Here is a 27,563-nt window from a genome sequence, read left to right as displayed (position 1 = left end):
GCCCCGCCCACTTCAGACCGGACCCGCCCACCACCACGTGGCCGGCGTCAGACCACGCCCCTTTGCAGGGTGGGGCGTGACCCGCAATGTTGTCCCAGCCGCGTGTAGGCGGTGGTTACGTCACACGCACGCTGGCGCGGCGCCGGGTTCGGCCACCTACGGAAGCGGGGCGTGGCCAGGCGCTAGGGCCCCGCGGACGCCGGCGCCACCGCCTGAGTGGCCTGCTAGGCGGCCGGCGGCGCTCGGCTCCCCGCCACTCAGGCAGCTGGGCGGCCACTCTGTTTTGAGGTCCTCGCCGCCCTTCCACGTCTCCCGGAAGAGGTAGCCGGCAGGTCCGGGAGCAGCCCGCTGCTGAGGCGGCCCGGGTGGGCGACGAGGCCGTGGCGTTGTCGCTCGGCGTCCTCAGGTGAGGCGCGACCAGGCCGCGGGCGGGACGGCTTGGCCTGTGGGACCGGGTCTCCGCCGAGGAAGGGGACGCCGCAGCCCCGCGGGGTCCGGCCACCGAGGCTGAGTGCCCTCCGCCCCCCGACTCTAACTTGCCGTGGGGGCGCAGTGGGGGTGTGTCCTCCCCACCCGGCCACCCAGGCTCCGCTGACCCCTGACCCCGCCTCTGTGTGACATCTGACCTTTCAGGTGGCTTTGCACCACCAGTGCCTCCCCAGGCCCCAGCTCAGTGTCTGTAATCCCTGTGAATAAAGCCCCGTTAACTTTCAGATGGGAGGCAAAACATTAATTAATTAATACGTTGTCTATAGGCCTTTTTTTTAGGACAGTTAGTTTTCTCTCGCTCATCACCAAATTTTGCTTAACGCTTGTGTGCAGTTTTACGGGTCAGAAAATGCATGTCATTACGTTGTTATTTAATTTCTCTCATAAACTGAAGTACACACCTAATGGGTTTCCTAAGGAATGTGTTTATAAACGGTGAACTCCCTAAGGAGGTTAGATATGGAGAGGAACGGGTTAAAAGGTGGGCTTGACACTGGGTTGACTTAGATTTCAATGTCTGAGGTGCCATCTAAGCTCTGGGATCTTTCTAAACAGTATCAATGTTGGTTTTTAAAAGGACATTGCAATTTACTACATTGAAATGAGAGTTGTTCGTGATACTGCGTGTACAACAGTTGGCATATGAAGATGAATTGCTTCAGTAGTGTTTCTAGGAGTGCCTGTGTAGGTTGGATTCTGGGAATTGGTTGGTGAACAAAACAGGCATTGTGTTGGTCTACCCACTCCTCTTTCCCCAAGGAGAGACAGATGTTTAAAAATAATAATATAAAAAAAACCCAACAGTTATAGTATCCTGAAGCACTGTAAGGCAAATGAGGGTTATGCACACAGAATAAAAAGACCCAGCTTAGCTGGGCATTGGTGGCTCACGCCTTTAATCCCAGCACTCGGGAGGCAGAGGCAGGCGGATCTCTGTGAGTTGGAGACCAGCCTGGTCTACAAGAGCTAGTTCCAGGACAGCCTCCAAAGCCACAGAGAAACCCTGTCTCGAAAAAAACCAAAAAAAAAAAAAAAAAAAGGACCCAGCTTAGATGGAAAGATAACTCTAATGCTATTTTAGTGAAGAAAGCTCAAGAGTTAGCCACATAAGTCCAGGCTAAAGGAATGCTGACTACATTCATCAATCATTTTTGACTTTGCAGCTTACTTTCTTCTATAGCATGAAGGTTAATTAATTCATTGCTTTGACTTATGTGGCACCTGTAAGTGTTCAAATGTGTTGGTTGAATAAATCATTTATACAGTCATTTCAAAATAATTTGGACTCAGCTTAACATGCACATGGTAGGTATTACATGGTAGGTATTAAATATTTAAATTATTAAAAATTTACCAAGAACTTTATGTGCTTACATAAACGATAGCTTTATAATAGTGAAAATCAGGAGGTTCCACACCCACCCACCCACAAGTTCGACCCTTTGAAACTAATTTCAGAGAAGTGTTTTTATTTGGGTGAGATTTTGCCAAGCGTGTCCTTTGCTATTTGAATCTGTATGAATTTGTTAGGGCATCCATGAAACCGTGTCGTAGGCTAGATAGATTGGACAGTAGAAGTTGATTTTTCTCACTGTTCTAAGTCTGAGATGAAGGTGTTGACAAGGTTGGTTTGTATATATTTGCTTACTTCTATTTACTTGTTAGCTATGTTGCAGTTGTGTGGCCAGAGGTCAGCTTTCCTGAGTCCTCAATCTTGTTCCCCGATGGGTTCCGTGGATTGAACTCAGATTGTCAAGCTTCAGGGCAAGGGCTTTTACCTGCCCAGCTTTCTTGGCTCAGGCTGATTTCTGAGACTTGTCTTTTGGCTTACAAATGGCTGTCAACTCTCTTTTATGAAGATTTGTGTATACATTTCTTCTAATACAAACATCAGTTTAATTTAAATTACACCTTTAAAGACCCTGTCTCCATTCTGATGTTTTTAGGTTTGGAATTCAGTGTGGGGAACACAGCATAGTCTCTCACGTGTGTTTTTTCTGTGTTAAGATTTCCCTTCATTGAGATAACAAGGAAAATTGTAATTGTAATAATGATAGTGGAATTTACTAGAGGGGTTTCTGTGTGTCAAGCATCTCAAAAAATGTTTTCCTCTATTGTTTGGTCCTAAAACCATTTTAACCTGGGTGTGGTGATTTCCTGAAGCCCCAACTACTTGGCAGTCAGATAGGAAGATGGTTTGTTCACGGTAGCTTAGGCAGCACAGCACAAACCCATTACAGAACATTGACAGAAACATTCTCTAAGGAAGATTACTTACTGTCTTATGTTTTCATGATAAGGTTTCTCAGCTTCTATCAGTAATTTGGTCAAGGTTGCCTGGCTAGTAAGAGGCCAGATTAGATTTTAACCCAGGACTCTTTCCGGATGATACATTGATCGTATCTTGCCTCCCCACCCCCCTTTTTTTTTTTACAGACTCAACAATAGGATTATCCTGCTACCATCATGTCTTGGTTTGCTGATCTTGCTGGAAGGGCAGAAGATCTTTTAAATCGAGTTGATCAAGGGGCTGCAACAGCTCTCAGAAAGGAGAATACCAGCAACATCTATTATAGCAAAAATCCTGACTATCCTGAACTTCACCAGCAAAACACAGATTCAACATACCAGACTGGACCTAAAGCTAACTATATTTCCTCAGCTGCTGATAACATCCGACATCAAAATGCCACTGTCTTAGCTGGCACATCAAATGTGAAAGTGGGATCCAGGACAGCTGGGGAGGCCTCTCATGCCACTGAACATGCATCTGTCCCTAGACCTTCGTCACAGTTTGTCCGAAGGAAAAAGTCAGAGCCTGATGATGAGCTGCTGTTTGATTTTCTTAACAGTTCCCAGAAGGAGCCCACTGGGAGAGTGGAAATCAAGAAAGAGAAGGGCAAAGGACCCGTCTTTCCAAGCTCTCAGTCCTCAAATGTCAGTTCTGTGAACACCAGTATAACTACCATCCAGGCCACTGAAGAAAGTCCTGGGAGCCAAAGTCCTGGTAGTTAATCAGTCCTGTTTCTTTCAGAATTAAGCAGATTAGATGTGTCATCCTAAGTTATAGTATGAGTTCCAGAGAAACCCTGTCTAAAAAAAAAAAAAAAAAGTGGTCTCTTTGAGATTCCAAAGATTTGAGATCTTAATATCATTTTTATCTATAGGCTACCCTACCGTCTTCGTTTTACAATATTGTTTATTGACTAACAAATACAGATTTTTTTTAAAAAACTTACATGTATTATAAACTTAATTATTGTTTTTCTTTGGACTTTGAGCTACTTAAAATTTTCCCTTAGTTACAAATATGAAAATTTTCTACTTTTACGATTTTTAACTTGATAGCATTGAAATCAGATAAAATAGCCTGTGAGTTTCAGTTAAGTCGTGATAAATCCTTGCATTCAATTTGTAAATTCTACGTTCAGATCTTTAACACGCTTTTTTTTTTATTGGACCCAATGAAGAGATTTTTCTGGAGGTGTGGGTGCACATGTGCCACAGAAGCCCATCAAAGGGTAGTTTGAGGGATTGCTTCTCTCCGACGTGGGTTCTGGGGATTTAACTTAGGTTGTCAGGCTTAGCAGCAAGAGCCTCATCCTGTTGAGCCTATTGTCAAATTTTTGGAGAAAGTCTTTCTTTACTTAATTTATTTATTGGTATTTTAAGACAAGATCTAGAACTTTTATCCTTCCACCTTATTCTCCTAAGTGCTGGGATTACTGACATATGCCACCAGCCTGGATCTCATTGTGATATTAATTTTGAGAACTATTCTAGCCCAGGCTGCCCTTGATCTCATAGATCAGCCTCAATCTTAAGGTGATCCTCTGCCTCAGCCTCCCAAGAGGTGGGATTACCACCACATCTGGCTTCTTGTTTCTTTAGTTTGCATTTGTGCAGTTACCAAAGACACTTGAGGAGTTCACCTTATTATTGCTTGTTTATCTACCCTTGTGAAAAGTCCCCTTCTGCCCATAAAATTTAAAAAACAATAAGTTAAATGTGGGGCTGGAGAAATGGCTCAGTGGTTAAGAGCACTGGCTGCTCTTCCAGAGGACCTGGGTTTGATTCATGGCACCCACATGATAGCTCACAACTGTCTGCAACTTCGATTCCAGGGAACCCAATAGTCTCTTCTGGCCTTCATGGGCACAGGACATTTACAAGGTATACAGACATACATACAGGCAAATATTTATACACATTAAAAATATAAAAGTAAGCTGGGTGGTGGTGCATACCTTTAATCCCAGCACTTGGGAGGCAGAGGCAGGTGGATCTCTTGAGTTTGAGTGGATTCCAGGACAACCAGAACTGTTAGAGAAACCTTGTCTCAAAAATAAACAAAAGTAAAATAAGTTATATGTGAATTTAAAATATGTTAAAGTTAATTAGTAACAGGATGGACTGAATTCATCCTTTGGTTTGGTTATAATAAATTGCTGTGACCTGTTGTATTAGACTTACTGCCTTGAACCCCACAGCTGTTTTATTGTGCCTTCTTGTTGTTTTCAGTATTGACACTTGTACCCCCTTTTTTCAAAACCATTTCAGAAATAAGAAAAGGCAATCTCCGTCTTTCTTCTTCCCAGAACTGTTTTTTATTTACTTATTTATTTATTTATTGGTTTTTCGAGACAGAGTTTGTCTGTGTAGCTTTGGAGCCTATCCAGGCACTTGCTCTGAAGTGGAGACCAGGCTGGCCTCGAATTCACAGCAATATGCCTGCCTCTGCCTCCCGAGTGCTGGGATTAAAGGTGTGCACCACCAACTCCCTGCCAGAACTGTTTTTATACTCTGTCCTTTTTCTTCCAGTGTTTCCAGACTTTGAGGAACCTTGCAGGTCTGTAGACTCCATTTATGAGAAGAGATTTTCATTAGAGGGTATCTGTTGAGAATTAACGGTATTTTTATGGGATCCTGACTACAGCAACCAGCTCACCAAGAGGCATTCCAGGAGCAAGTGACAGTGCTGTTGTACCCAGGTGTGTTCTTGTTTTACAGAATCAAGTAATTCCGACTCTGTGCCTGAAGACCACCGGGAATCCTCTAAGGAAAGCACGGCGTCCAATGCCACCAGCACAGAGCACAGCACGGAGCCCAGCCCAGCACCTACTGATGGCGGCAGGTCACATGAGCTGTCTAATCTCCGCCTGGAGAATCAGCTGCTCAGAAATGAAGTCCAGTCCCTAAACCAGGAAATGGCCTCCTTACTTCAGAGATCCAAAGAAACTCAAGAAGGTAGGCCCTAATTAGATGGGGCTTTCGAAATGTTTTTTTTTTTTTTTCCTCAGAAATTTAGGGCCTAAATTTAGAAATTAAACCAGTTCTTCTGTGAACACAAAACAGAATTTTGGCTAGTTCAGATCCTTAAGAAACCACTGTATTAAAAGGGGGGAGGGGGGCAGAGTCTTACACTGTAGCCTAGGCTAATGTCAATTCTAGAGCAGTCTTTCTCTTTTAGCCTGACAAGTATTGGGTTCACATGTGTAAATTACTACTTTAAGAGCCTGTAGAGGCCAGGCTTGGTGGCACATGCTTTTAATCCCAGCACTTGGGAGGCAGAGGCAAGCGGGATCTCTGTGAGTTTGAAGCTAGCCTGGTCTACAGGTTTTGAACCCCCTCCCCCCAAAAAAAGAAGAACCAGTAGAAACCAGATATTAATAATATCTAATTATTTGATTTATTTATTCTGAACTTTAAGGAGAACTATTACATAAGCCAAAGTTGGGGTGAAGTACTAGACAGTAGTAGGCAGGATCATAGTGATGCCACTCCAGGGACCATAAATGAACTTGGAATTCTATGTGAATAATGCCCTCCAGAACCATGCAATGACATGTGAGTAGATAATCCTGTGATTCTTCAAAAATGACAAATTAAAAAGGAAACAACTGGGGCTGGAGAGATGGCGCAGTGGTTAAGAGCACTGGCTGCTCTTCCAGAAGATCTAGGTTCTATTCCCAGCACTGATAGGGTGGATCACAACCATCTGTAACTCCTAACCATCTGTAACTCCAGCTTTAGGTAACCCAATGTCCTTTTATGACTTCCAGGTGCGCCAGCCATGCATGTTTCTGCAGACAAAACTCCCATACACATAAAAATAAATCTTTTTTTAAAAAATAATAGTCAAATGTGGTGGCACATGCCTTTAATCCCAGCATTTGGGAGGCAGAGGCAGGAAGATCTCTAAGTTCGAGACCAAGCCTGGTCTACAGAGTGAGTTCCAGGACAGCTAGACAGCCAGAGCTGTTACACAGAGAAACCCTGCCCCAGAAGAAAAAAGAAAAGGAGAAAAGAAAGAAAGAAGAAATAATATTGTGTCTATTGCGTGGTGGTGACATAGTGGGTGTGAATACTATGAAGATTACACACACACACACACACACACATATATACATATATGTATATTTAACACTATGAATGTGGATGAGAAGGGATAGGAAATGTCTACCCTGGTTTCTAGGGCCAGTGAGAACATGTGACAGAATAGTGGGAAGTTTTATTTAGGCATAGAAGAAGGTAATCTAATTCTTAAGACTAGAGAAAGCTTTGTCTACATTTCATGTAGACATGAAATGTTTTGAAACCAGTATTTCCTGAAAAATTTGTTTCAGTACTTTAAAATTGTTTTTGGTGGCAGACTACATATATCTCTATGCATATCATGAAAAGATATGTTTTGTTTTACATCAGTAGAAAAATTTCATTTTGTCTAGAATTAAATAAGGCAAGAGCAAGAGTTGAAAAATGGAATGTTGACCATTCAAAGAGTGATCGAATAACTCGGGAACTACGAGCCCAAGTTGATGACCTTACTGAAGCAGTGGCTGCAAAGGATTCCCAGCTGGCTGTCCTCAAAGTGCGGCTGCAGGAGGCTGACCAGGTGCTGAGTTCCCGCACGGAAGCACTGGAAGCCTTACAGAGTGAGAAGTCACGGTAGGTAGTTAGCTCTGCTGGTAAGGAAGGGCAAGCTAGAGTGTGAAGTATAGTAATGCAGTAGTGTTTACAGCTTATGAAGAATCGCCTTTTAGAAATTGACAAGAGGGAAAATAAAAATCTCTTGTAATGCTGGAAATGTGAGTGATTAAAACGGATACATTTTTTAGCCCTTGAGATACATGGTTAGAAAATTCTAAATTTAAGAGTATTTGAAAAGTGTAGTGTCATCCATTATTTAATATATGCTATGTACTTATATGTGACCTAAAAATACAAAAATACCCCAGCCCTCGGGAGGTAGAGGCAGGCGGATCTCTGTGAGTTCGAGACCAGCCTGGTCTACAAGAGCTAGCTCCAGGACAGCCTCCAAAGCCACAAAGAAACCCTGTCTCAACCCCCCCCCCCAAAATACAAAAATACTCTGTTCAGAATGTCCTAAAGGGGGGTTGGAGAGATGGCTTCAATGGTTAAGAGCACTGGCTTCTCTTCCAGAGGACCTTCTAGGGCAGCTCACAATTCTCTGTTAACTATAGTTCGAGGGGACTGTAGTTACATAGTCATACATAGACATACATGCAAGCAAAACACCAAAAATAATTAATTAAAAAGAATGTCTTAGATCATCTTTTTTTGTTTGACTAATTCATAAATCTCTAGGGAGTATGATACCTGATTGCTCCCTGTGGAAATGCGCTTGTTCATGTGATGCATTTTCTTTCAGAATAATGCAAGATCACAATGAAGGCAGTAGCCTACAGAATCAAGCTCTGCAAACTCTTCAGGAGAGACTGCATGAAGCGGATGCCACTCTGAAGAGAGAGCAGGAAAGTTACAGACAAATGCAGGTTAGAAGGGAGAGGCTGAATTCTCTTGGTGCTCAGGCAGAGAGGGTTGCCTCTGTACTTCATAGCACATTCTTCAACTTGCTGCCGGGATAAACAAATTGTGGTGTGGCCATACAAGGAGGTCCTGTTAAGGCCATAGAAAACAATGAGGTGGAGGATGGGGAGATGCTTTAGAAAAATGTGTGCTCTGCCAGCATGAGGACCTGATATTGGATGTGGTAGCACACATCTGTGACCAGTTCTGAGTGGGCAGGAGAGACAAGCAGATTCCTGGAGCTCTCTGGCCAGCCAGCCTACTCATAGTGAGCTCAGGTTCAGAGAGAGGCTATGGCTCTCACTAATCTACTGAGGGTTGCTTCACACTTATGGCAATCCTCCTGCCCCTGCTCCCAAATATGGGAGTTAGGTGTGCAGCACCATACCTGGCATATTTCTTAGAAAATAGATCACCAGCACCAAAATTGAAAATTCCAGTTCACTAAGCCCCAAAAGACCTTGTTACACCTTGAATAACTCCTAGTTGGCTTTAATGCAGTGCTGTGTTTGGGAGCCACAAGGTTGTATATTTTTATATTCTTTTTTTTTTCACCTCATTGTTGGTCAGAGCTCATAAATCCCTTAAAATATCTGAATGCATTGTTGTAAATATGTCTCAAGTTAAATGATAGAATAAGTATAATGTAAAATTTACCACAGAGTGAGTTCGCTGCGCGCCTTAATAAAATGGAAGTAGAACGTCAGAATTTGGCAGAAGCGGTTACTCTGGCAGAAAGAAAGTACTCTGAGGAGAAGAAGAAGGTTGATGAGCTCCAGCAGCAAGTCAAGCTACACAAGTCGAGCTTAGAGTCTTCTAAGCAGGAGTTAATTGACTATAAGCAGAAAGCTACACGGATACTCCAGGTAAACACGAGTGTACACCCTGGTGAGCCCCTCTCTGGGAGACACCAGGACTCTAGATACTGCGAGGTGAGGTGTTGCTACATTGCCCTGCTGCACTTGGAGCTCCTGTGGAAAGGGTAGAAGTTCTCGTGATCTTAGCACTGCCTGGTTCACATCTTCAGCTTGCTCTCTTCATCTCTGATGACACCGTTGTCGCTATGCTCCTTTGGTGGTTCCTGCAAGAACTTCAGTCACCAGTGTAGCCTTCAGCTTGTCAAAAAGAAAGCATGTGCTTTTGTTTTATTTAGTCTCTGTCTGTGCAGGGGTACTGTCTGCCTGCTTTACTTTAGTCACTTCTCATACGCTTGCTGTTCTTGTGTGTGTGTATGTCTGCTGCTACTGTGTCCTAGCTCACAAAAGCAGTGGTCACTTAGTGGAAGATGGAGGACTAGATTTTGGGACCCCTTCCAAAGAAGAAAAAATAAGTTGGTTTTATGCTTTGTTTTTTGTTGTCGTTGTTGTGTTGTTTTGTTTTAGCTTCTTTGAACTGTCCCCTGTTTTGTCTCAATGTCAGATACATCAGAATGGTTAGAACTATACTGTCTTCATTTACTAAGAACTTGTTCCCTTTGTCCTATCATATAATTTCTATCTCATTTCTGAAATTTTCTTCTCTAAAAGGTCTGGAATGACCTGAACATATATTTCTGTTATGTTTTGTTGTTGTTTGCACACTTTGACGTGGATGACACAGTCAGCTCTGTTACCCTCCCACCTTCTTGGAGTTTCGACCTTCTGTGCTCCATACCATCTTGGCTCCTATTTTGTCCTCTCTTATCCTTGTTTCCAGCTCTCTGGGGTCCTCTTCCCAGTCTCCAAAGAGTAAAGGTTCTCTTAAGCCCTGACCTAAATCCTCTCTTGCATTGCTGTATGCTCACCTTATTCTACCTGTTCCCTCATGAGACTTCAGGCATGTCTCTAACTCTCACCTCCTAACCTCAGGTCCTTGCTGCTTACTCTTTAGGTATTGAGGGTCTCAACTCCCTAACCAGCTTCTTCTTCGTTTTGTTCTGAAAAATATTACTGTCATCTGTCAGTAAAGCATGAACCCACACAGTTGTTTACAAAACTTTAGGGTTCTCTCTCAACTCTTTTTGATTCAAGGGCACATTCAGGCTAGCAGATTAAAAAAATCAAAGTAATTGATAGGGTAAAGTCATTGATACAGTACAGTGGGACTTGGAGAGAAAAAGGACTTTATGTGCCCAGAGTGCCAGGGTTCAATGTACTGAGCTGATACTACTAAGAGAACCTTGAAGGATGAGTAGGAAGGTTCACACAAGGGTAGAGATTTAGATAAAGAAGTCAGGGCAGAAGCAGGTCCTGAGAGAACACAGTATGCCTGAGGATCTAGTGCCCAAGATTATGTGGTGGGAATAAAACCCAGTGATGGGCTGGAACCAGATTGTGAAGGACCTTCTAGGTTTTATCCTGTAGGTGAGGGGAGAGTGGTGCTAAAGAAACTGAGTGGCATTGTGAGATTTGAAATTAACAAGTGTAGCAGCAGTGAGGAACTTAGGTGAGAGTTGAAATCATCTTGTTCATCGTTACATCCCAAAACAACATCTGGTGCTCAAGAAATGTAATGAAGGAGTGAGTGAGATGGTGAGATCAGAGACAGGTAGATGTAACCAGTGATCATAAAAGTGTCAGGGCCTGATCTAGGTTTATGGAAGTGAGGATGGCTAATGGGATAGCTAACAGGTAAAAGATAGAATATTTAAAAAAAAAACAGAATATTTGAGAAATTGAAATTAGAAATTTAATTGGAGAGAAGGGAAAGAAGTCAGATGGAATCTGGGATGACTCTGGGTTTCAGTTTGCATGTAAGAATGTTGTTTCTTGTCTTCTAAAAGAAACAAAGAGGAATGATGACATGTTAGGGTTGAAGGAGGTTATGACAAATTATGATGGGATTGAAAAACTGATATGACATTGATGTGAAAGAGTCAGGAAGGTAGTTAGAAATTCAGGCCTGAAGCTCAGCAGGAGGTATGGGTGTTAGCCATGGGAGATAGGGTCAGTTAGGATATAGTGAAATTAATCATGAGTAGTATACAGCTTGAGAGGAGAAGGCCTAGGATTAATTATGCAATTCTAAACATCAGCATTTACAAAATGGGCAAAGAAAACACCTAAAAAGAGAGCAGCCAGAGTTTGGAGAGCCAGGAAGAAGTTGGGACAGGGGAGAGTGCCCAAGAGCAATGATAGGCAGTTTGGCAGCTTCTGTGATGTGATGAGGGCTAGGTAGAGTTCTTGGATTTGGCATGTGGAATCCCTGGGTTTCTCAGAAAGGGGAGGTGCAGTATGCTTTAGGAGGTGAAGACCTAAAGATAATGACAGCTTGCCTGGCAACAGAATGAAAGGCAAAAGGCTGGATGCAGATGTGAGAGTTGCCAGGTTGGGGTCTTGTGATTGGGGTGGGAGGCGGTATGTAAAAGGTGATGTTCAGTGTAGGAAATTTGAAAAATAAAGTTTGCAGAAAGAAATGGAAATACCTATAGTTTTGCCACTTAAAAGGAAAAACTCTTTTGAAAAGACAGTAGCTTTAAATTTTTGTATTCAAGGTGAAAGAATCGATGCTTCCTGGTTGAGAATTGGCACTTTATATGTTGACCTGCATAAGTCTTAGATGTCTTCTTCCTGCTCATCCTTCATGCTAGGGGTCCACAGATTTTTCTGTTCAGGGCAGAATAGTAAATATTATATATTCCAGGGCTAAAGCAGCTGACATCATATATTCTGTGTTTTTCTCATAGTCCTATTGAAATGTGAAATACATGGTTAGCTTTTGAGCTGTACAGAAACAGGCTGCCAGATTGACCCATTGACCGTGATTTAAACACCTCTGTACAGTACATCCCAATTAACCTCCTGAAATGCATCTTGGTGACAGAACTCCCTGCCCACTGTCAAATGAAAATAATTTGGTCTCCATTTATAGTGGCACCTGCCTGTTACTCTAGGTCTTAGGAAGCTGAAGCAGAAGAATTGCCACAAGTTCAGGCTACAGTGCAAGACTCGATTTCAAACAAAAGAAAACAAAAATAAATAAAGTTTAACCTGGCATCTGAAGCCATTACAAATTAACCCGAATTCTGAGCTACACAGTATTTTACCACATACCACCGTGCTTTTGTGTTTCTCTGTATGTTTTTAAAACGAGCCATATTTCAATGTCAGTATAAATGCTGACTTTGAAGTAAAGCCTTCTCTCTTACTCAGAACTCTGCAGTAATCTGCCCATTTCCCCTTGCTTGAGTTCATTGCATTCTTCTACTGGTGCTTTTAATTTCATGTTTAGTCTGTGAGGCAGAGGGCACTTTCCAGAAGGGGACATTGTCTTTACCTCACAGAGGTCTTTCGTACAGTGCCAAGCGTATCTTAGATGTTCTCTAAGCATTAGTTTAGTGGAATGTAACTGGGACAAGAGGAAAATCTTATGAAACATTTGTAACTATAGCATGACCGTGGGGACTAAGATCCAAGGACAGGACAGGCACGCACCTTTAATTCCAGCACTTAGGTGGCAGAGGCAGGCAGATCTTGGTGAGTTCAAGGCCTGCCTGGTCTACAAAGTGAAGTGCCAGTTTCAAAAAACAAAAAACCAAAACAAACTAACAAAAAGATTGAAGGACAGTACCGTAATGATCTCTTGCATTTTTATCCCTATAGCTTTAATTACCTGTGGATTTCCTCCATGGATGAATGTCTGGTGCTTTGTTTCTGTAGGTGAGATGACACTATGTAAGCTAGCTGGGAATAATGCTTAGTGAAAAGTATGCTTAGTATGTGTGGCCCTGGACTCAGTCTCTGGAACCACAAAAAAATGAATACTATAAAATGAAGTAAAGGACTGGATAGATGGCTCAGAAGTTAAGAACACTTGGTACTCTAAGAGAGGATTTGGTTCCCAGTGCCCAGGTGGTGGCTTACAACAATCTGAACTAGTTCTAGAGGATCGGATGTTCTCTATCTTCTTTTATGGTCACCAGGCCTTCATATGGTACACAGACATACTTGCAGGCAAAACACTTAGAAACATAAAATAAATAAATCTAAAAAGGCTAATAAGCTAATATCACCTTTGCTTAATTATACTCTCTGTTTCACAATAGTCTAAAGAAAAATTGATAAACAGCTTAAAGGAAGGCTCCAGTTTTGAAGGCCTAGATAGCAGTGCTGCTGGCAGCATGGAGCTGGAAGAGCTTCGCCATGAGAAGGAGATGCAGAAGGAGGAGATCCAGAAGCTGATGGGCCAGGTCCATCAGCTGAGGTCTGAGCTACAGGTAACAGTCACTGCGGAGCATCCTGGACGACCACTCACCCCAGCTACTCCAGTCTCAGGGTTATTCTGCATTTTAGGGGAGGTGGCATATTGAATCAATGTGTTTTGTTATGCTAGAATGTTAGCTACCATGTAGATATGTATCTATAGCACTAGGTGTCCTGTCTGTTGACTAATTGTAACTCCAAGGGGTAACAAACACAGGTGAAGTACTTACCACATGCTGCCATGTACATAAAAACCTAAATTGGATCAGGAAACAGACAAGACTCTTGAAATGTATGGATCTTAAATTCTGCTACTTAAAAGCAAATTAGGCCGGCCATTGGTGGCTCACACCTTTAATCCCAGCACTTGGGAGGCAGAGGCAGGCAGATCTCTGTGAGTTTGAGGCCCACCTGGTCTCCAGAGCGAGTGCCAGGATAGGCTCGAAAGCTACACAGAGAAACCCTATCTCGAAAAAAAACAAAAAAACAAAAACAAAAAACCCCAGCAAATTAGTTTGGGGTTTTCTACCAAACTGAAATGTTTCCTGATATTAGCATGTATTCAGAAACTAATTATGGTTTTATGCATAGTCTTATAATTGTAGTTTGTGTATAAGTGCTGTGTTTAATCTAAAAGTAACTGTCTTGGAATACGATTCAGTAATAGCATGCTTGCCTAGCTTGTGGGAACCCTCAGTCCAATTCCCCTAGCAAAAAACAGTAAATTGGGCCATTTATTCCACATGAACATGGGATCTTTGACAAAAATATCATAGGAGAAACTCTCTGGTGATAGGAAATTAAGTGCAGGATAATGAACCGCCTAGTCTTTTTTTTTTTTTTTTAAGTGGAAACATTTAAAAATTTGTATTTACAACTATGAATTCCAAAGAATTCAATTGCATTTGTTACACAGAGAAACTCTGTCTCTGCCTCCTGAGTGCTGCGATTAAAAGTATATACCATATTTCTTATTCTCACCTTTTCAAACTCAAAAGTGAGAGTAGGAAATATGGGGGGATATGAAATTGAGTAACAGTAGTAAAGCTAGAAGCAGCTCACATGCTAACCTTGGTGATGTCAGTAGTTATTCTCTCTGTGTGCTGATTGATGGTGCATCACTGCCTACAGTAAACTAGTGTAGTGAAGTCTCTTTGGGTCTTACACTTCAGCTCTTTGACAGGGTTAGCTTTGCTTTTCTTTTTTGTTTTGTTTTATAAGACAGGGTTTCAGTAGCTATGGAGCCAGTCCTAAAACACTCTCTGTAGACTAGGCTAGCTTTGAACTCACAGAGATCCGCCTCCCTGGTGCTGGGATTAAAGGCGTGCTCCACCATCACCTGTCAAGTGTTAGCTTTTCAAGGGAGGCTTGAATTGCCTAGCAAATACTGGCCACTCATGAGCTAGGTGGTTTGTGGGCCAGGCCGCTGTGGTGTCCTGGTCATTCCCTCACTCCTAGCTGAATTATATAGTGAAGATATCTCATTTGAGTCTTATGATCCCTTATCCCTTTGGGGGCTGCTGAGCCCTGTCCACAGCATGTGATTGTTGTTCAGTATGTGTTGAGCGGAACTGTTAGTTTTTGCTTTTATGTATGGTTCTTCTTAGGATATGGAGGCTCAGCAGGTTAGTGAAGCAGAATCAGCAAGAGAACAGTTACAAGATCTGCAAGACCAGATAGCTAGGCAGAAAGCATCTAAGCAAGAGCTGGAGACGGAGCTGGACCGGATGAAACAGGTAAGGAGAGGGACTTCCTCCCAGGAGAGCTTATAGCACAGGCTTGAGTGTTAGTGGCAGGTAGGAGCTTGCCGGTTCCTCTTGCTCTTCCATCCCACCCACTTTGGTTTGGGTTTTTTTTTAATGTTTATTATTATTCTCTACATTCATGATGTGTCAGTATAGGCACATACATGCTATCACTTATATGCCATTGCTTGCTTGTGGAAGTCCAAGGACAACTTAGGGGTTTGGTTCTCTCCTTCCACGTTTGCATGGGTTCTAGGGATTAAACTCAGATTGTCAGGCTTGAGCTGTAAGTGCTTTTACCTACTGAGTCTCCTTTTTTTGTTGTTATTTTGTTTTTTGTGGGGCGGGGACGGGGGGGGGGGGGGAGCTCCTGCCTCTGCCTCCTGAATGCTGGGATTAAAGGTATGCACCACCACACACCTCCCAACTGAGCCTTTTTGCTGACTCCAATATTGTTTGGTTTTTAGAGATTTATTTATTTATGTGTCTTGTGTGAGTATCTGTGTGGGTGTGTGTGCAGGTGTATGTGACTGCGTGTGCACATGCAAGAAGAGGACATCCTCCTCCATCACTTTCTACCTATCCCTTTGAGATAGGATCTTCTCCCGTCTCTGCCTTCATCCACTAAGAGCTGGGCTACAAGACACCTGGCTTGTTATATGGATGCTGGGAGCTGAACTCTAGTCCCCATAATTTTGCATAAAGTGTTCTTAACCTCTGATCCATCCCTCTAGCCCATGTTCTTGTTGTTGTTTTGTTTTGTCTTAACAAATGAAAAATTGGGCACAGAATGGTGATATAACTTCCCAATACTGTAAAATGAGCTAGAGAATAAAACCCAGCATATAGAGAACTGAGAATTCCTTCTACTTCCTGTGTCTGTATCCCATCAGTCTGTCAGAGTGTATGTAAAAACAGAAACCATATTGTACTCGTTACATCTACTTTCCCAGAACTATGAAACAACTACTACTACTACTACTACTACTACTACTACTACTACTACTACTACTACTACTAGAAACACTCTTGGGGCCATATTAGCCACTTTCTGGTGAGAGTATATATTCAGTTAGTTTCCAAAGCCAAATTATTTTGCAATATGTTTATTTAGATAGGGGTTCCTATATTGAGGCAGTTGATACTAAACTTGCTTTTAGCCACATTTTCAGATAGATTTCTGCATCTCATAATAATATCTGCTGAGTAGCAACACTGATGTTAGCACTCAGTATTTTATTTCATACATTAAGAAGTCACTATCATTCATTTCATAGAAGATTATTCTTGTGACTCTTACTGTGTCACTCATGAAATTTCTAATTTTGTATATTTTAAATCATCTTTACTTTTTTATGTGTATTTAAATTCTTTAAATGAATTTTTCATTAGGATTTATTATGGAAATAGTCCTCAAAATTATTTTGTTAAAAAAAAAAAAAAACAAGGAGAGACCTGCAAGGCATGTGTGTAGCAGTCCGTCTTAGTTAATATAATTATAAGATTAGCTGTCCTTTCAGAAATGCATTTCAGTTTATTTGGGGAGCTGCTATGTACTACAGGGCAGCAGTTTCATGTGCTTGATAGGTGATATTTTCATTTATTATGGCAGATGTTGCCCTGCACACTCTCTCAAATGCCATTTGTAAATGACGAAGTAGAGGAACATACACTGACTATAGCTGTAGGCTACTTACTCATCAGAGATCCCAGATGTAAAGTATTTAATTTAGGACTAAATGTATACCTTAATAAGTAATTTTAGCCTTGAATTTGTACAGACTAGAACATAGAAGAAATCTGGAACATTCCTAGTAAATCATTACCAGGCTGTTGTCAGCCTTGTGCCCACTGAGCCATCTCACCAGCTCTGATTTTGTATTTTAAAAATCATTTATGAACATTGTATTACTGACAGTATCAATCTTTATCATAGATGGCAAATATCTTTAGTTTGTTATCATGATCAATAGTAATATTCTGTAATGGCATTCACAATGATGGCCTATTTCTCATTGCTGTAAGGTAAGAATATCTTGTATTTTCTGATGACATATCCTTTTAGCATATATTCCAGAGCCAGTGTTTTCAGCATCATGCTGATGTGTTAACTTTTCATGAAACCTATCCAAATCCACATCTGGTCCATTCTGTGTGGCTGTGACATGAACTGCTCAGTGTGAGTCTGGGTGGGCTCTGGAGATGACATGGAGCACACTCAGATTGACGTATTCACGCCTCACACTAGGAATTCCATTACGTGGAGGAAGATCTGCATAGAACAAAGAACACACTGCAAAGCAGAATTAAAGATCGAGAGGAAGAAATCCAGAAACTACGGAATCAGGTAGGAAGGGGAAAGTGAGTGGCCTCGCTTGGTAAGGCCTTCTCTTTCCGTCGCCTTCAGAATCTTACGGGAGGTTTTGAGCTGCTTGCTGTAGCTCTGGCATCCCACTCACTTAAATCTTCAGTGCACACACGTGGCTTCCTTCTGTAGAAATGCTGTGCAGCCACTTCATCTTCTGACCTCAGTGTGGGCATGCTGATTATCATATTCATAATTGTGGTTTCTTTTTCCTAAACAAAAATTGACTGATAATCTTTATAGTATCAGTTGGTAGGACATCTATTAAGTCAAAATATTTTTTCTGATTCTGAAAATGTAAAATAAAATAATGGTACCTACAAAAACTTTCCACTCTTTCAAAACTATTCTATGGGAGTAGAAAAAAAAATAGAAAAAATAAATCTTAATCACTTGTCCCTTTTGTAAAGTTTAGAAGAAAAAAAAAAATTTTGAGAAAGGGTCTCATTTTGCTGTTTTGGATCTCATGGTATAGACCTGGCTGGCCTCAAACTCACAGAGATCTGTCTGTGTCTGCCTCCTGAGTGCTGGGATTAAAGGCTTGTGCCACAATGACCAACCTCAAAAATTGTTTTTTTTGGTGAGGGTATGCCTAAACTATAAGGCCTAGAAAGAAAATATCAGATACCCTTTATGCAATATAGAATAAGAAAGGTTTTGTTTCTTTCCTTTCCTTTTTTTTTTGTTGTTGTTGTTGATGTTGTTTTTGGAGACAGGGTTTCTCTGTGTAGCCCTTGCTGCCCTGGAACTTGCTCTGTAGACCAGGCTGACCTTGAACTCAGACATCTGCTGGCCTCTGCCTCCCGAGTGCTAGGATCAAAAGGCATATACCACCACTGCCTGGCTAAGAAGAAAGGTTTCTTAGAGCAAATAACAAAAGTCACAAGTCATAGAAAAAAACTGATACATTGAATTCATCAAAATTTAAATTTCTGCTTACCAAAAGGCAGTACAGAAATGAAAGGAGGACAGCCATGGACTGAGAGAGGAGGCTTCCAGCACCTCCTCAGCCTTCCTCTTGCTTCCTCAGACATGCCACACATGGCCCAGCTCTGGGACACCAACAGTCACCATAAGGATTCCTGTTGCCAGTAAGAAGCTGCTATACTGTTTTCTTTTTAGTGGGCAAAAGACTTGAACAGACTTTTCTGAAGGGTTAGAGGAGCTTGTGAGTAGGTCACAGGGTCATCAGGATGAGTCTGTCTCACTCCTGAGACTGGCTCAACTTTCAGGTTAGAACAAGAAGCCTGTGCTTCTTGCACAGCACTGGGGAAACAGGCCCCCCCTTTATTTTATCTATCTATCTATCTATCTATCTATCTATCTATCATCTACCTACCTATCTACCCACCTACCTATCTTGAGACAAGGTCTTGCTACTTAGTCTTGGCTGACCTTGGATGCACTGTAATCCTTCTGCCTCTGCCTCTGCCTCTGCCTCCCAAATTCTGGCCTTATAGTTATGAACCACCATTTCTGCCAGGCAGCTGGCAGTTTTTGGTGAGGTTAGCATCTATCTTTCCTGTGACTGTAGATGTTCACTACAAATGAAGGTGTATCCCACAAAACACTTGAGTTTTGTATTCATAAGCAATCCAAATTGGAAACAAACTAGGTTTCCCTGCAGGTGAATGAATAAACAAGCCATGAGCCAGTATATACTGGGGCTGGAAAAAGGGCTCAGCAGTTAAGGACACTGGCTGCTCATCCAAAAGACCTGGGAATGAGCTTGATTCCCAGCATCCACATGGTGGCTCACAGTCATCTGTAATTCCAGTTCTAGGGAATCCAGTACCCTCTTCTGTTCTCTGTGAGCACTAGGCATGAATATAGTGTACAGACATGCATGTAGATGCAACATCCATATACATGAAATAAAATAAAACCTAAAAGACAAAAATGTATAGAATGATGTGACAGTCCACTTACAGGAAACCCAGGAACAGGCAAAAGCATACTCTGTGTGTGATGATGGGGATGTTCTGTTCTGTCTACAGTTGCATAGCTAAGAGGTCAGGGTGCCACACTGTTGAACTGTGGATTGGGAATCCCACTTATGAAGTGTGATTCCAGTAAACTTGACCAGTTCAACTGCAGTAAGAAATGCAGTCTTCATAGTCACATGCATTGATAATACAGAGCCAGAATAGAGACCCAGCTTGGTGACACCTGCCTATAACTTCAGCATTCAGGAGGCCAAGGCAGGATGGTCGTGAGTTTGAGGCCAACCTGAGCTGTGTAGTGAGTTGAAAGCTACAAAAGGAGAACCTGTCTCATAACAAAGAAGTTAACACAATCACACATGTATATTGTGTGTCATGTGAATTCCAAGAAATGCCCATATTACATTTTCTAACTGCTGCTGTGTGGCCTGCTGATGTGGTTTAAAAATCACTTCTAGCCAGTGAGAAATCTCTTATCACTGTAGAGATTTGAAGGCCCAGTTCATGTCCTTTCTATACTGTGCACACTTGAGCCTGTGAACTTATTGAGCACTTTCCCCTGCAGCTCACCAACAAAACTTTAAGCAATAGCAGCCAGTCAGAGCTAGAAAGCCGACTGCATCAGCTGACGGAGACACTCATCCAGAAGCAGACCATGCTAGAGAGCCTCAGCACAGAAAAGAACTCCTTGGTCTTTCAGCTAGAGCGCCTGGAGCAGCAGGTGCACTCTACTTCCACTGGGCCCAGCAACGGATCCTCCATTAACATGTCTGGAATTGACAGTGGTGAAGGTAACCCTAGAAAGAACATAGCAACAAAATATGATTTTGAAAAATTACAGAAAGACCATTTTTACTGAAATTTTATTCAATGTTTCTTTTCCCTGTGCTATCATTAGAAAGATGTAATTTGGTCTAATACTTTGCAGCTGTTAGACTTGGAGAAAGGGCCTGGGATTGGGAAATGTATTGGAATGATAAGATACTTGACAAGGTAGGAACTCAGTAGCATAGACATTTCAGAACACTTAAAGGAAATGTGTCTTCATGATCCCTTAGTACATGACTATTGGTGTTGAGATCTCTATTAATTTGCATGTTTGTCCTTGCATGTTAATTATGATAACAAAATCTGAAGATTTTTAAGATGCATATTCAAAAAGAATATGTCAGCACCAGTAATGATAGGTCAGAATTTTAATCTTACAACCTCATAAAACCTACACGCACTCACGGAGCAAATCTCTCAGTTCTTTGACTGTAGCATTCCTTTAAAAATTAAAAAATTTAGAGATGGTGCCATGTATGGGGACCAGTGGTAATGTAAGTAGGGTGGCCTTTGGAAAATCCAGTTGAAAATTGACACATTATTAAAATTCCAAAGGGTATGATAAGAATGTGAACTGTGGGCTGGAGAGATGGCTCAGCGGTTAAGAGCACTGACTGTTCTTCCAGAGGTCCTGAGATCAATTCCCGGCAACCACATGGTGGCTCACAACCACCTTGAATGAGATCTGGTGCCTCTGCTGGCATGCGGGCAGAAGACTGTATACATAATAAATAAAATTAAAAAAAAAAAAAAGAATGTGAACTGCAAGGAGGCCTGGAGGGAAAGTGTTCCAAGTAGCTGGAAGAGCAGGTGCAAAAGCCTCGAGGGAGGTGTGTCTGAACTGCAAGGAGTGAGGCTGAGAGTAGTGTAAGGTGAATTCAGAGAGCATGGAGAAGGCTGCATAGACCTGCATAAGGATTGCACTCTGGGGATCTGATTAGTAATATATTGTGATGTCTCTGGATGAGATCTGGCATTGTGATGTGATGTGGTTCCGTGGTGAAGCATTTGCTAACATGTAAGAGACCTGAGTGTTTTTTCCTCAGCACCAAAATAAACAAACAAATTTCAGAGGGCTAAGAACACAGGCAGAGAAGCCAGAGTGCCCTTGCATTAAACCATGTAAGGAATGGTAGTTTTGATCAGAGTGGGATTGGTGGGGGATGGAGGTGTTATAATACGGCGACCTTGGTAGATTCTGTGGTGGGCAAGGGACCAACAGGACAGACAGACAGAGCTTAAGTGGGAAGTTTTATTGGGGAAAGAGAAGGGAGTGAAGAAAGGGAAGGGAGAGGGGGGAGAGAAAGAGAGGGAGGGAGGGAGGGAGGGAGGGAGAGAGAGAGAAGGAGACAGGAAAAGTCCTGTCTGCCCCTTTAGAGGAACAGTGGGAAAGAGAGCAGAAGTGGGTGGAGTTTTCCTCTTAAAGGGACCTTTGCACCTGCATGGAGACTTCATGGTGATGTAGCAACTATAGAACCCTGGCCAGCCCAGGGTAATACCTGAGTGCATCCTGCCAGGTGACCCAGCAGGCCAGCATAATGCCTGGATCCTAATAGGAGAGATGTGAAAATTTATTTAAAAGGCGAGTTGGCAGAATTTACTGAAAAGCTTGCAAGAAAAGAATGGAGGAGTTTGGCCTGAGTGGATGGAAGGGTGGAGTTATATACCAGAGTGGGAAGATACCAAGAGAAGGGGTTTGCCAGGGAGAGATAGAGACTGGACTCATAGTTGGCACATAGACATGATCCCGAAGAAAGAGAGAGGCAGCAGATGGTTGGAGTGGGTAGAGCTGGAAGCGCCCATCTAGGAGCCAGCACTCTCAATGGTGCTGAACCCCTGGCCTCTCCAAAGCCACGGCCCAGGAATGGGACTCTTGCAAGTACCAGATACTGTAAACTTTTCAGTGTTTACTAAAATTTTGTGGAAATTGAAGCATTTTCTGTAGTTGATCTGTGTTACAATTTCTTCTACTCTAGGGGCAGTGCTTAGAAAGTCGGCCTTGAGAAATTCTTCCTCGTACGATATGATACATTTCCAACTCTAGTTTTCTTAGAAAGTCAATAATTTTGGTATCAGTATGTTAATCTGTTCTCTTATTTAAACAGGGACACGCCTTCGAAATGTTCCTGTTCTTTTTAATGACACAGAAACTAATCTGGCAGGAATGTATGGGAAGGTTCGAAAGGCTGCTAGCTCCATTGACCAGTTTAGGTAAGCAGTGACACTCAGGGTGAGCGACGGCCTCGGCTATTTTAGTAATGCCTTCCAAAGTGACTGCTCCCTTATTCTTTGTGACACTCCCACTCTGTGAAGTTGCTTAGGCAGGCTGCCAGTGCCTAAGCATTGTTGAACAATGTCAGGCCTGGCCATTCCCTTGCAACAGACTCTACCAAGAAGCTGACATTACTTAATTTGAAGTAGGTTGATCCGCTTCCTTCCTTCCTTCTTTCCTTCCTTCCTTCCTCTTTCTTTCCTTCTTTCTTTCTTTCTTTCTTTCTTTCTTTCTTTCTTTCTTTCTTAGGATAAAATTTCTCTGTAGTCCTGGCTGTCCTAGAACTTGCTCTGTAGACCACGCTGGCCTTGTTCCTGCTTCTCTTTGCTGGGATTAAAGGCATGTGCCACCATGCCCGGCAGAAGCTGTCATCACTCACTGAAACCAGTCCCAGCACTAAGGAAACAGACAAGATCATTTGAGCTCATGAGGTCAAGACCAGCTTGGGCCATTGAGACTTTATTACTGAGTCCTCTGCTCATGAGAAAGTGTCATGTGATGTCTCATCCAGTACTTCATCGTGGATTGGAAGAAAAGATGCTGCAATATAGAGCTGAACAGTACTCCCTATAACTTGTTTTACATATGTCCATAAGTATTATTTAGAATTTGTATTATGTATTTACATACAGAATTTTTATGCTTTCAAGCATTCACTTTACAAAGAAAATATTTTAACAGTTTACCTAGAGCACTGATGAATTAATATCTAAAAAAGCCTCTAATATGCCAGTTTTCTCTTAGTGTTCATAGTTAGACATGGTCTTAATGAATTGTGTGATAAGAATGTTTTCTTAGCCTTTCTGAGTCAGAATAGAGCTGTGTTTTTTTTTTTTAAATTATATAGATTTATTTATTGAGAGGAAACTATTCTTTTTTAGAAGAAATTTTTTTAAAAAAAAGAGTAGCTGGGTGGTAGTGCATGCCTTTAATCCCAGTGCTCAGGAGACAGAGGCAGGTGGATCTCTGTGAGTGCTAGGTCAGCCTGGTCTGTAAAGTGAGTTCCAAGACAGCCAGAGCTACACAGAGAAACCGTGTGTGTGTGTGTGTGTGTGTGTGTGTGTGTGTGTGTGTGTGTGTGTGTGTGTAAGGGGGGTTCTGAAGGGCTTTAGTCACTGTCTGAATAAAGTTCAGCATAGAACCTGTAGAAAACTTACCTGCAGTGTGAATGAGTGCCAGTGGCAGTAAGAGAAAGGAAAGGTATACATACAAGCATCCTGATGAGCAAAAGCCTGCAAAGACTGTGAACAGGGGATATCACACTCACTCAGATGCCTGCCTGAGTTTGTTTGAGACAGGGTCTCATATTGTAGTTCTGACCTGGAGCTCACTGTGTAGTCCAGGTTGGCCTCAAACTCACAGAGATCTGCCTGCCTGCCAGTGCTGAGATTAAAGGCATGAGCCACCACACCTGGCCTTTCCTGAATTCCTCTTGGAATTTCCTTAGTCCTCTTGGAAAAATGTGTATATGCAGAAGTTTCTAGATTAACTATTTCCAAGTAGATGCTTGTACTAAAGTTTTAATGGCTAACTCCAAATAACAATAGTGGTATTTGTTTTACCTTCCTGTGTGGTCATTTTAAGTGATCATGTGAATCTACAGTAAAACCATTCTTTTGTTGTAGTCACATAAATAGTGTGAATGAGTGATGTTTTAAAAAAAAACATTTGACAGGGGCTGCAGAGATGGCTCAGCGGTTAAGGCACTGACTGCTTTTACAGAGGACCCTGGTTCAACTCTCAGCACCAACATGACAGCTCACAGCTGTCTGTAACTGCAGTTTCTGGGGACCCAGACACCCATGGCAAAACACCAATGCACCTGAAATTAATAAAAAAAAGAAATGAAAAAACTCAGAACATTGGATAGGCTGGGTGGTGGTGGTATAGGTCTTTAATTCCAGCACCTGGGAGGCAGAGGCAGGTGGATCTCTGTGAGTTTGAGGCCAGCCTGGTCTACAAAGCAAGTTCCATGACAGCCAGGGCTACACAGTGGAACACTATCTCAAAGAAAAAAAAAAAAGCAAAAGGAACAAAAAAACAAAAGTCATTACAAAAGCCATTGGATATTAGCCAGGTGGTGGTGGTACATGTCTCTAATTCCAGCACCTGGGAGGCAGAGACAGGTGGATCTCTAGGAGTTTCAATGGCAGCCTGGTCCACAAAGCAAGTTCCAGGACAGCCACAGCTATCACACAAAGAAACCCTGTTTCAAAAAACAAACAAACAACAACAAAAAAAGACAAACACACAAAAAAGGATGTTAGGAAGATTTGCTTTGAGTATAATTCCTTTTTTCTCACCTGTTTGCGCAGTATTCGCCTGGGAATTTTTCTCCGAAGATACCCTATAGCAAGAGTGTTTGTAATTATCTATATGGTGAGTAAGTTTATCTGAAAGAATAATGCCACACTTGATTTCTGTCTGTTGTTTTGGCCTGCTAATCTTACTTATATTTTACCTATTAACTTTGAAAGCAAATAGAGCTAATTTTGATAATTAAGCTTTTCTTAAGATACATTACAAGTTAGCCATGTTACATTGAGAACATAAATTGCTCAGAGTCTTTCCCTGAAGATAAAGTTTACTGTAATGTAGTTTAACAGACACCTCCATTTTTAAGCACTTCTGACAGAAGTGCAGAATAGAACAGCTGATTTCATTTGTGTCTGAATGCTATAAAGTTGCTGTGATTATTTTCATTTTACTTTATTTTTCTAGAATGATCTCAAGGCCAATTCCTTTTCTTTGGGTTTTTAGTTGCTTTTAGTTACAAAACCAGCTGCAGTGGTTGGGGTCTGTTCGTGTGTGCTGTGCTGAACATGTGCTGAATGGGGCCATCTCTAAGAGGTTAGGCCAACTTAAGGGCTATTTTCTTAAGAAATGGAAACCTACTTTGAAAAGAAATTTCTAGGTGATCCACTAGAGGGAAGAGTTATTCCTCTAAATAAGAGTTAGAAAAGGAGGATGGGTGGGGAGAAAGAAAAAAAGGAAGGACATCAGGAAGGATTCAGGGTGCACCCCACAGGGACTGACTGCCCAGGCTTTACATGTCCCAGCTAGTGGAACCTCATGCCATTCATACTGCCCCAAGAGAGCCAGAAATTTGTCATTCAACCTCTGCCACTGACACATTGCTCCTGTCAAGTCCTTTCCCATCTCTTCACCAAAGCTGGCCAAACGGTCCTCAGAACAGCAGTCACTGTTTGACTAGGTCTTGCCAGCCAACGCCTGTCTACCTAATAGTGCTTTCCCAGCCCCCTGCATAGTCACCTGCTTGGTTGTTCTTGCAGATAGATGCATGCGAGTCACGAGTGTTTGGTGTTCTGGCCTCTCCTTTCAGCTAGGAGATCTGCGGTGCGCAGCTCTCTGTTCCTGAGACAGCTCATTGGCTCGTTTTATCATTGTGTCATTTGTTTCTTCATTGGCCAGTAAACAGTACCGAGCCCCTGCTGGGTTTCAGACTCTGTCTTAGAGGGGTACAAAGACAAGGCATGGTCCCCAGATAAAGACTGACTGGCTGGCTGACACATGAATTGTGTTTTCTCCCTCAGGCTTTGCTTCACCTCTGGGTCATGATTGTCCTGCTGACTTACTCACCAGAAATGCACCATGACCAACCGTATGGCAAGTGAACTGAGCCGCTGGTTCCCAAGAGTGCCTGCCATTGTCCTGAGCTGGGATCTGCAGAAAGACCAGCACCTAAGTGCTCGGAACAGTACACAAGACTGTTTCGTCCCGGGAAGCTTTTAATCTTTAAGTTATTCTCTGGTGTCTGACTCTCCCTGATTTCCATAAGAGTCTCTAAATGCAGACTGTAATTTAACAAATTCGGCTCTGCTTTTTCTAGTACAGTTGCCCTAGATATGGAGAGAGGAAAAGGAAGAGAGAGAGGGAGAGGGAGAGAGGAGACCAACCTGGGGTTGTTGCTTTGTACAGACCTTTCTATATTTTAGGTGACACTGATTATGGGTTATAATCAGGGAAACTAATTGTATTTAGGAATAAAAATAAAGATTTCTTTTTTAATAACTTAGTGTGCTTTATATTTTCATATATTTTAACCGCAAACATTTAATTTTTATTTTTACATGTTGGAGTCCTGGTTGGTATAACTTTTTTTTTAAATCATAAGTAAAATTCACTGTGCATTTTTCTTTTTTTAAATGATTTTCATCCCCTTTAAAGAAGACATCAAGTGGGTAGTAATGAGTGGGACTGGAAGTCACAGCCATAGTCACCAGGTGACTGTAGTGGTTCCCGCTGCTCTCCTCCCCCCCTCCGTGTTGTCTTGCTTTTGCCTAGCATGTCTCAGGGTTAGTTCATGGGGGTTGGAGCCTCTGCTTGTAGCGTGTGGGAGATGTCTGTTTACCAACACTGTAGCTGGGACACTATAGTTAACCTTTGAAAAGGGACATTTTCTATATGACCAGCATGACCTTTGAATTGTCTTTCCTCTTCATCTTTGTCTTAGAGTTACCAATTGCTTTGTCACCCAGGTCCTGGTGGTCTCTGTATGTAGCTAACACACATGACTCTTGGACAGTGGGTGGGAGTAGTCCCCTTGGGGGCAGCATTGCTATGACTTCAACTGGCATGCAGGGAGTAGAAAGCCCTAGACCCTTGCACATTATGGAATGCTGGTTTCCTTTTTCTTACAAGCAAATGAGGTTTTTTGAGGTCATATTAGGCATATTTGGGCATTTTTTTCAGTGTGGCAGAAATGAAAAGAACAGGGTGTTTCACATCATGTAAACAGGGCTTGGCATAGAGCTCGGGACTGAACAGGAGATTGATAGCAGGAGCCTACTTGGAGATGAGCCATTGTAGTCTGAGCTGTGGAGCTGGGTCTACCTCAGACACATAAGGGAAGACTTCAGTCTTCTTAATGGATTTTAAGATTGTTTTCCT

The 27,563-nt window shown here is 42.2% G+C and overlaps 1 protein-coding gene across 2 annotated transcripts; it reads left to right on the top strand.

Annotated features, from left to right (window-relative positions):
- Positions 1 to 235: 235 nt before the first annotated feature.
- Golga5 (golgin A5) lies at positions 236 to 26,688 on the top strand. Of its 2 annotated transcripts, XM_027419161.2 has the most exons (13): positions 237 to 406; positions 2,926 to 3,496; positions 5,500 to 5,736; positions 7,218 to 7,437; positions 8,162 to 8,285; positions 8,982 to 9,185; positions 13,343 to 13,513; positions 15,107 to 15,235; positions 17,493 to 17,591; positions 20,118 to 20,343; positions 22,486 to 22,591; positions 24,968 to 25,031; positions 26,207 to 26,688. In XM_027419161.2, the coding sequence occupies exons 2-13, from the start codon at positions 2,956 to 2,958 to the stop codon at positions 26,285 to 26,287; spliced, it is 2,202 nt and encodes a 733-aa protein (XP_027274962.1). In that variant the 5' UTR covers positions 237 to 406; positions 2,926 to 2,955; the 3' UTR covers positions 26,288 to 26,688. The 2 variants fall into 2 exon arrangements, with proteins under 2 accessions (XP_027274963.1, XP_027274962.1); XM_027419162.2 differs by lacking the exons at positions 20,118 to 20,343; positions 22,486 to 22,591 and having other exon boundaries at positions 236 to 406.
- The last annotated feature ends 875 nt before the right edge of the window (positions 26,689 to 27,563 follow it).

Source organism: Cricetulus griseus, chromosome 5, assembly GCF_003668045.3.
Source record: "Cricetulus griseus strain 17A/GY chromosome 5, alternate assembly CriGri-PICRH-1.0, whole genome shotgun sequence".
In the NCBI taxonomy this organism is placed as follows: Eukaryota; Metazoa; Chordata; class Mammalia; order Rodentia; family Cricetidae; genus Cricetulus; species Cricetulus griseus.
Note: the sequence above shows the minus strand (reverse complement) of the source record. Positions and strands in the feature narration are given on the sequence as shown.

Coding starts and splice junctions, on each gene's coding strand:
- Golga5 (XM_027419161.2), top strand. CDS start 2,956: ATGTCTTGGTTTGCTGATCTTGCTGGAAGGGCAGAAGATCTTTTAAAT. Junction 17,592..20,117: donor TCCAGAAACTACGGAATCAG/GTAGGAAGGGGA, acceptor TTTCCCCTGCAG/CTCACCAACAAAACTTTAAG. Junction 22,592..24,967: donor AGCTCCATTGACCAGTTTAG/GTAAGCAGTGAC, acceptor CTGTTTGCGCAG/TATTCGCCTGGGAATTTTTC.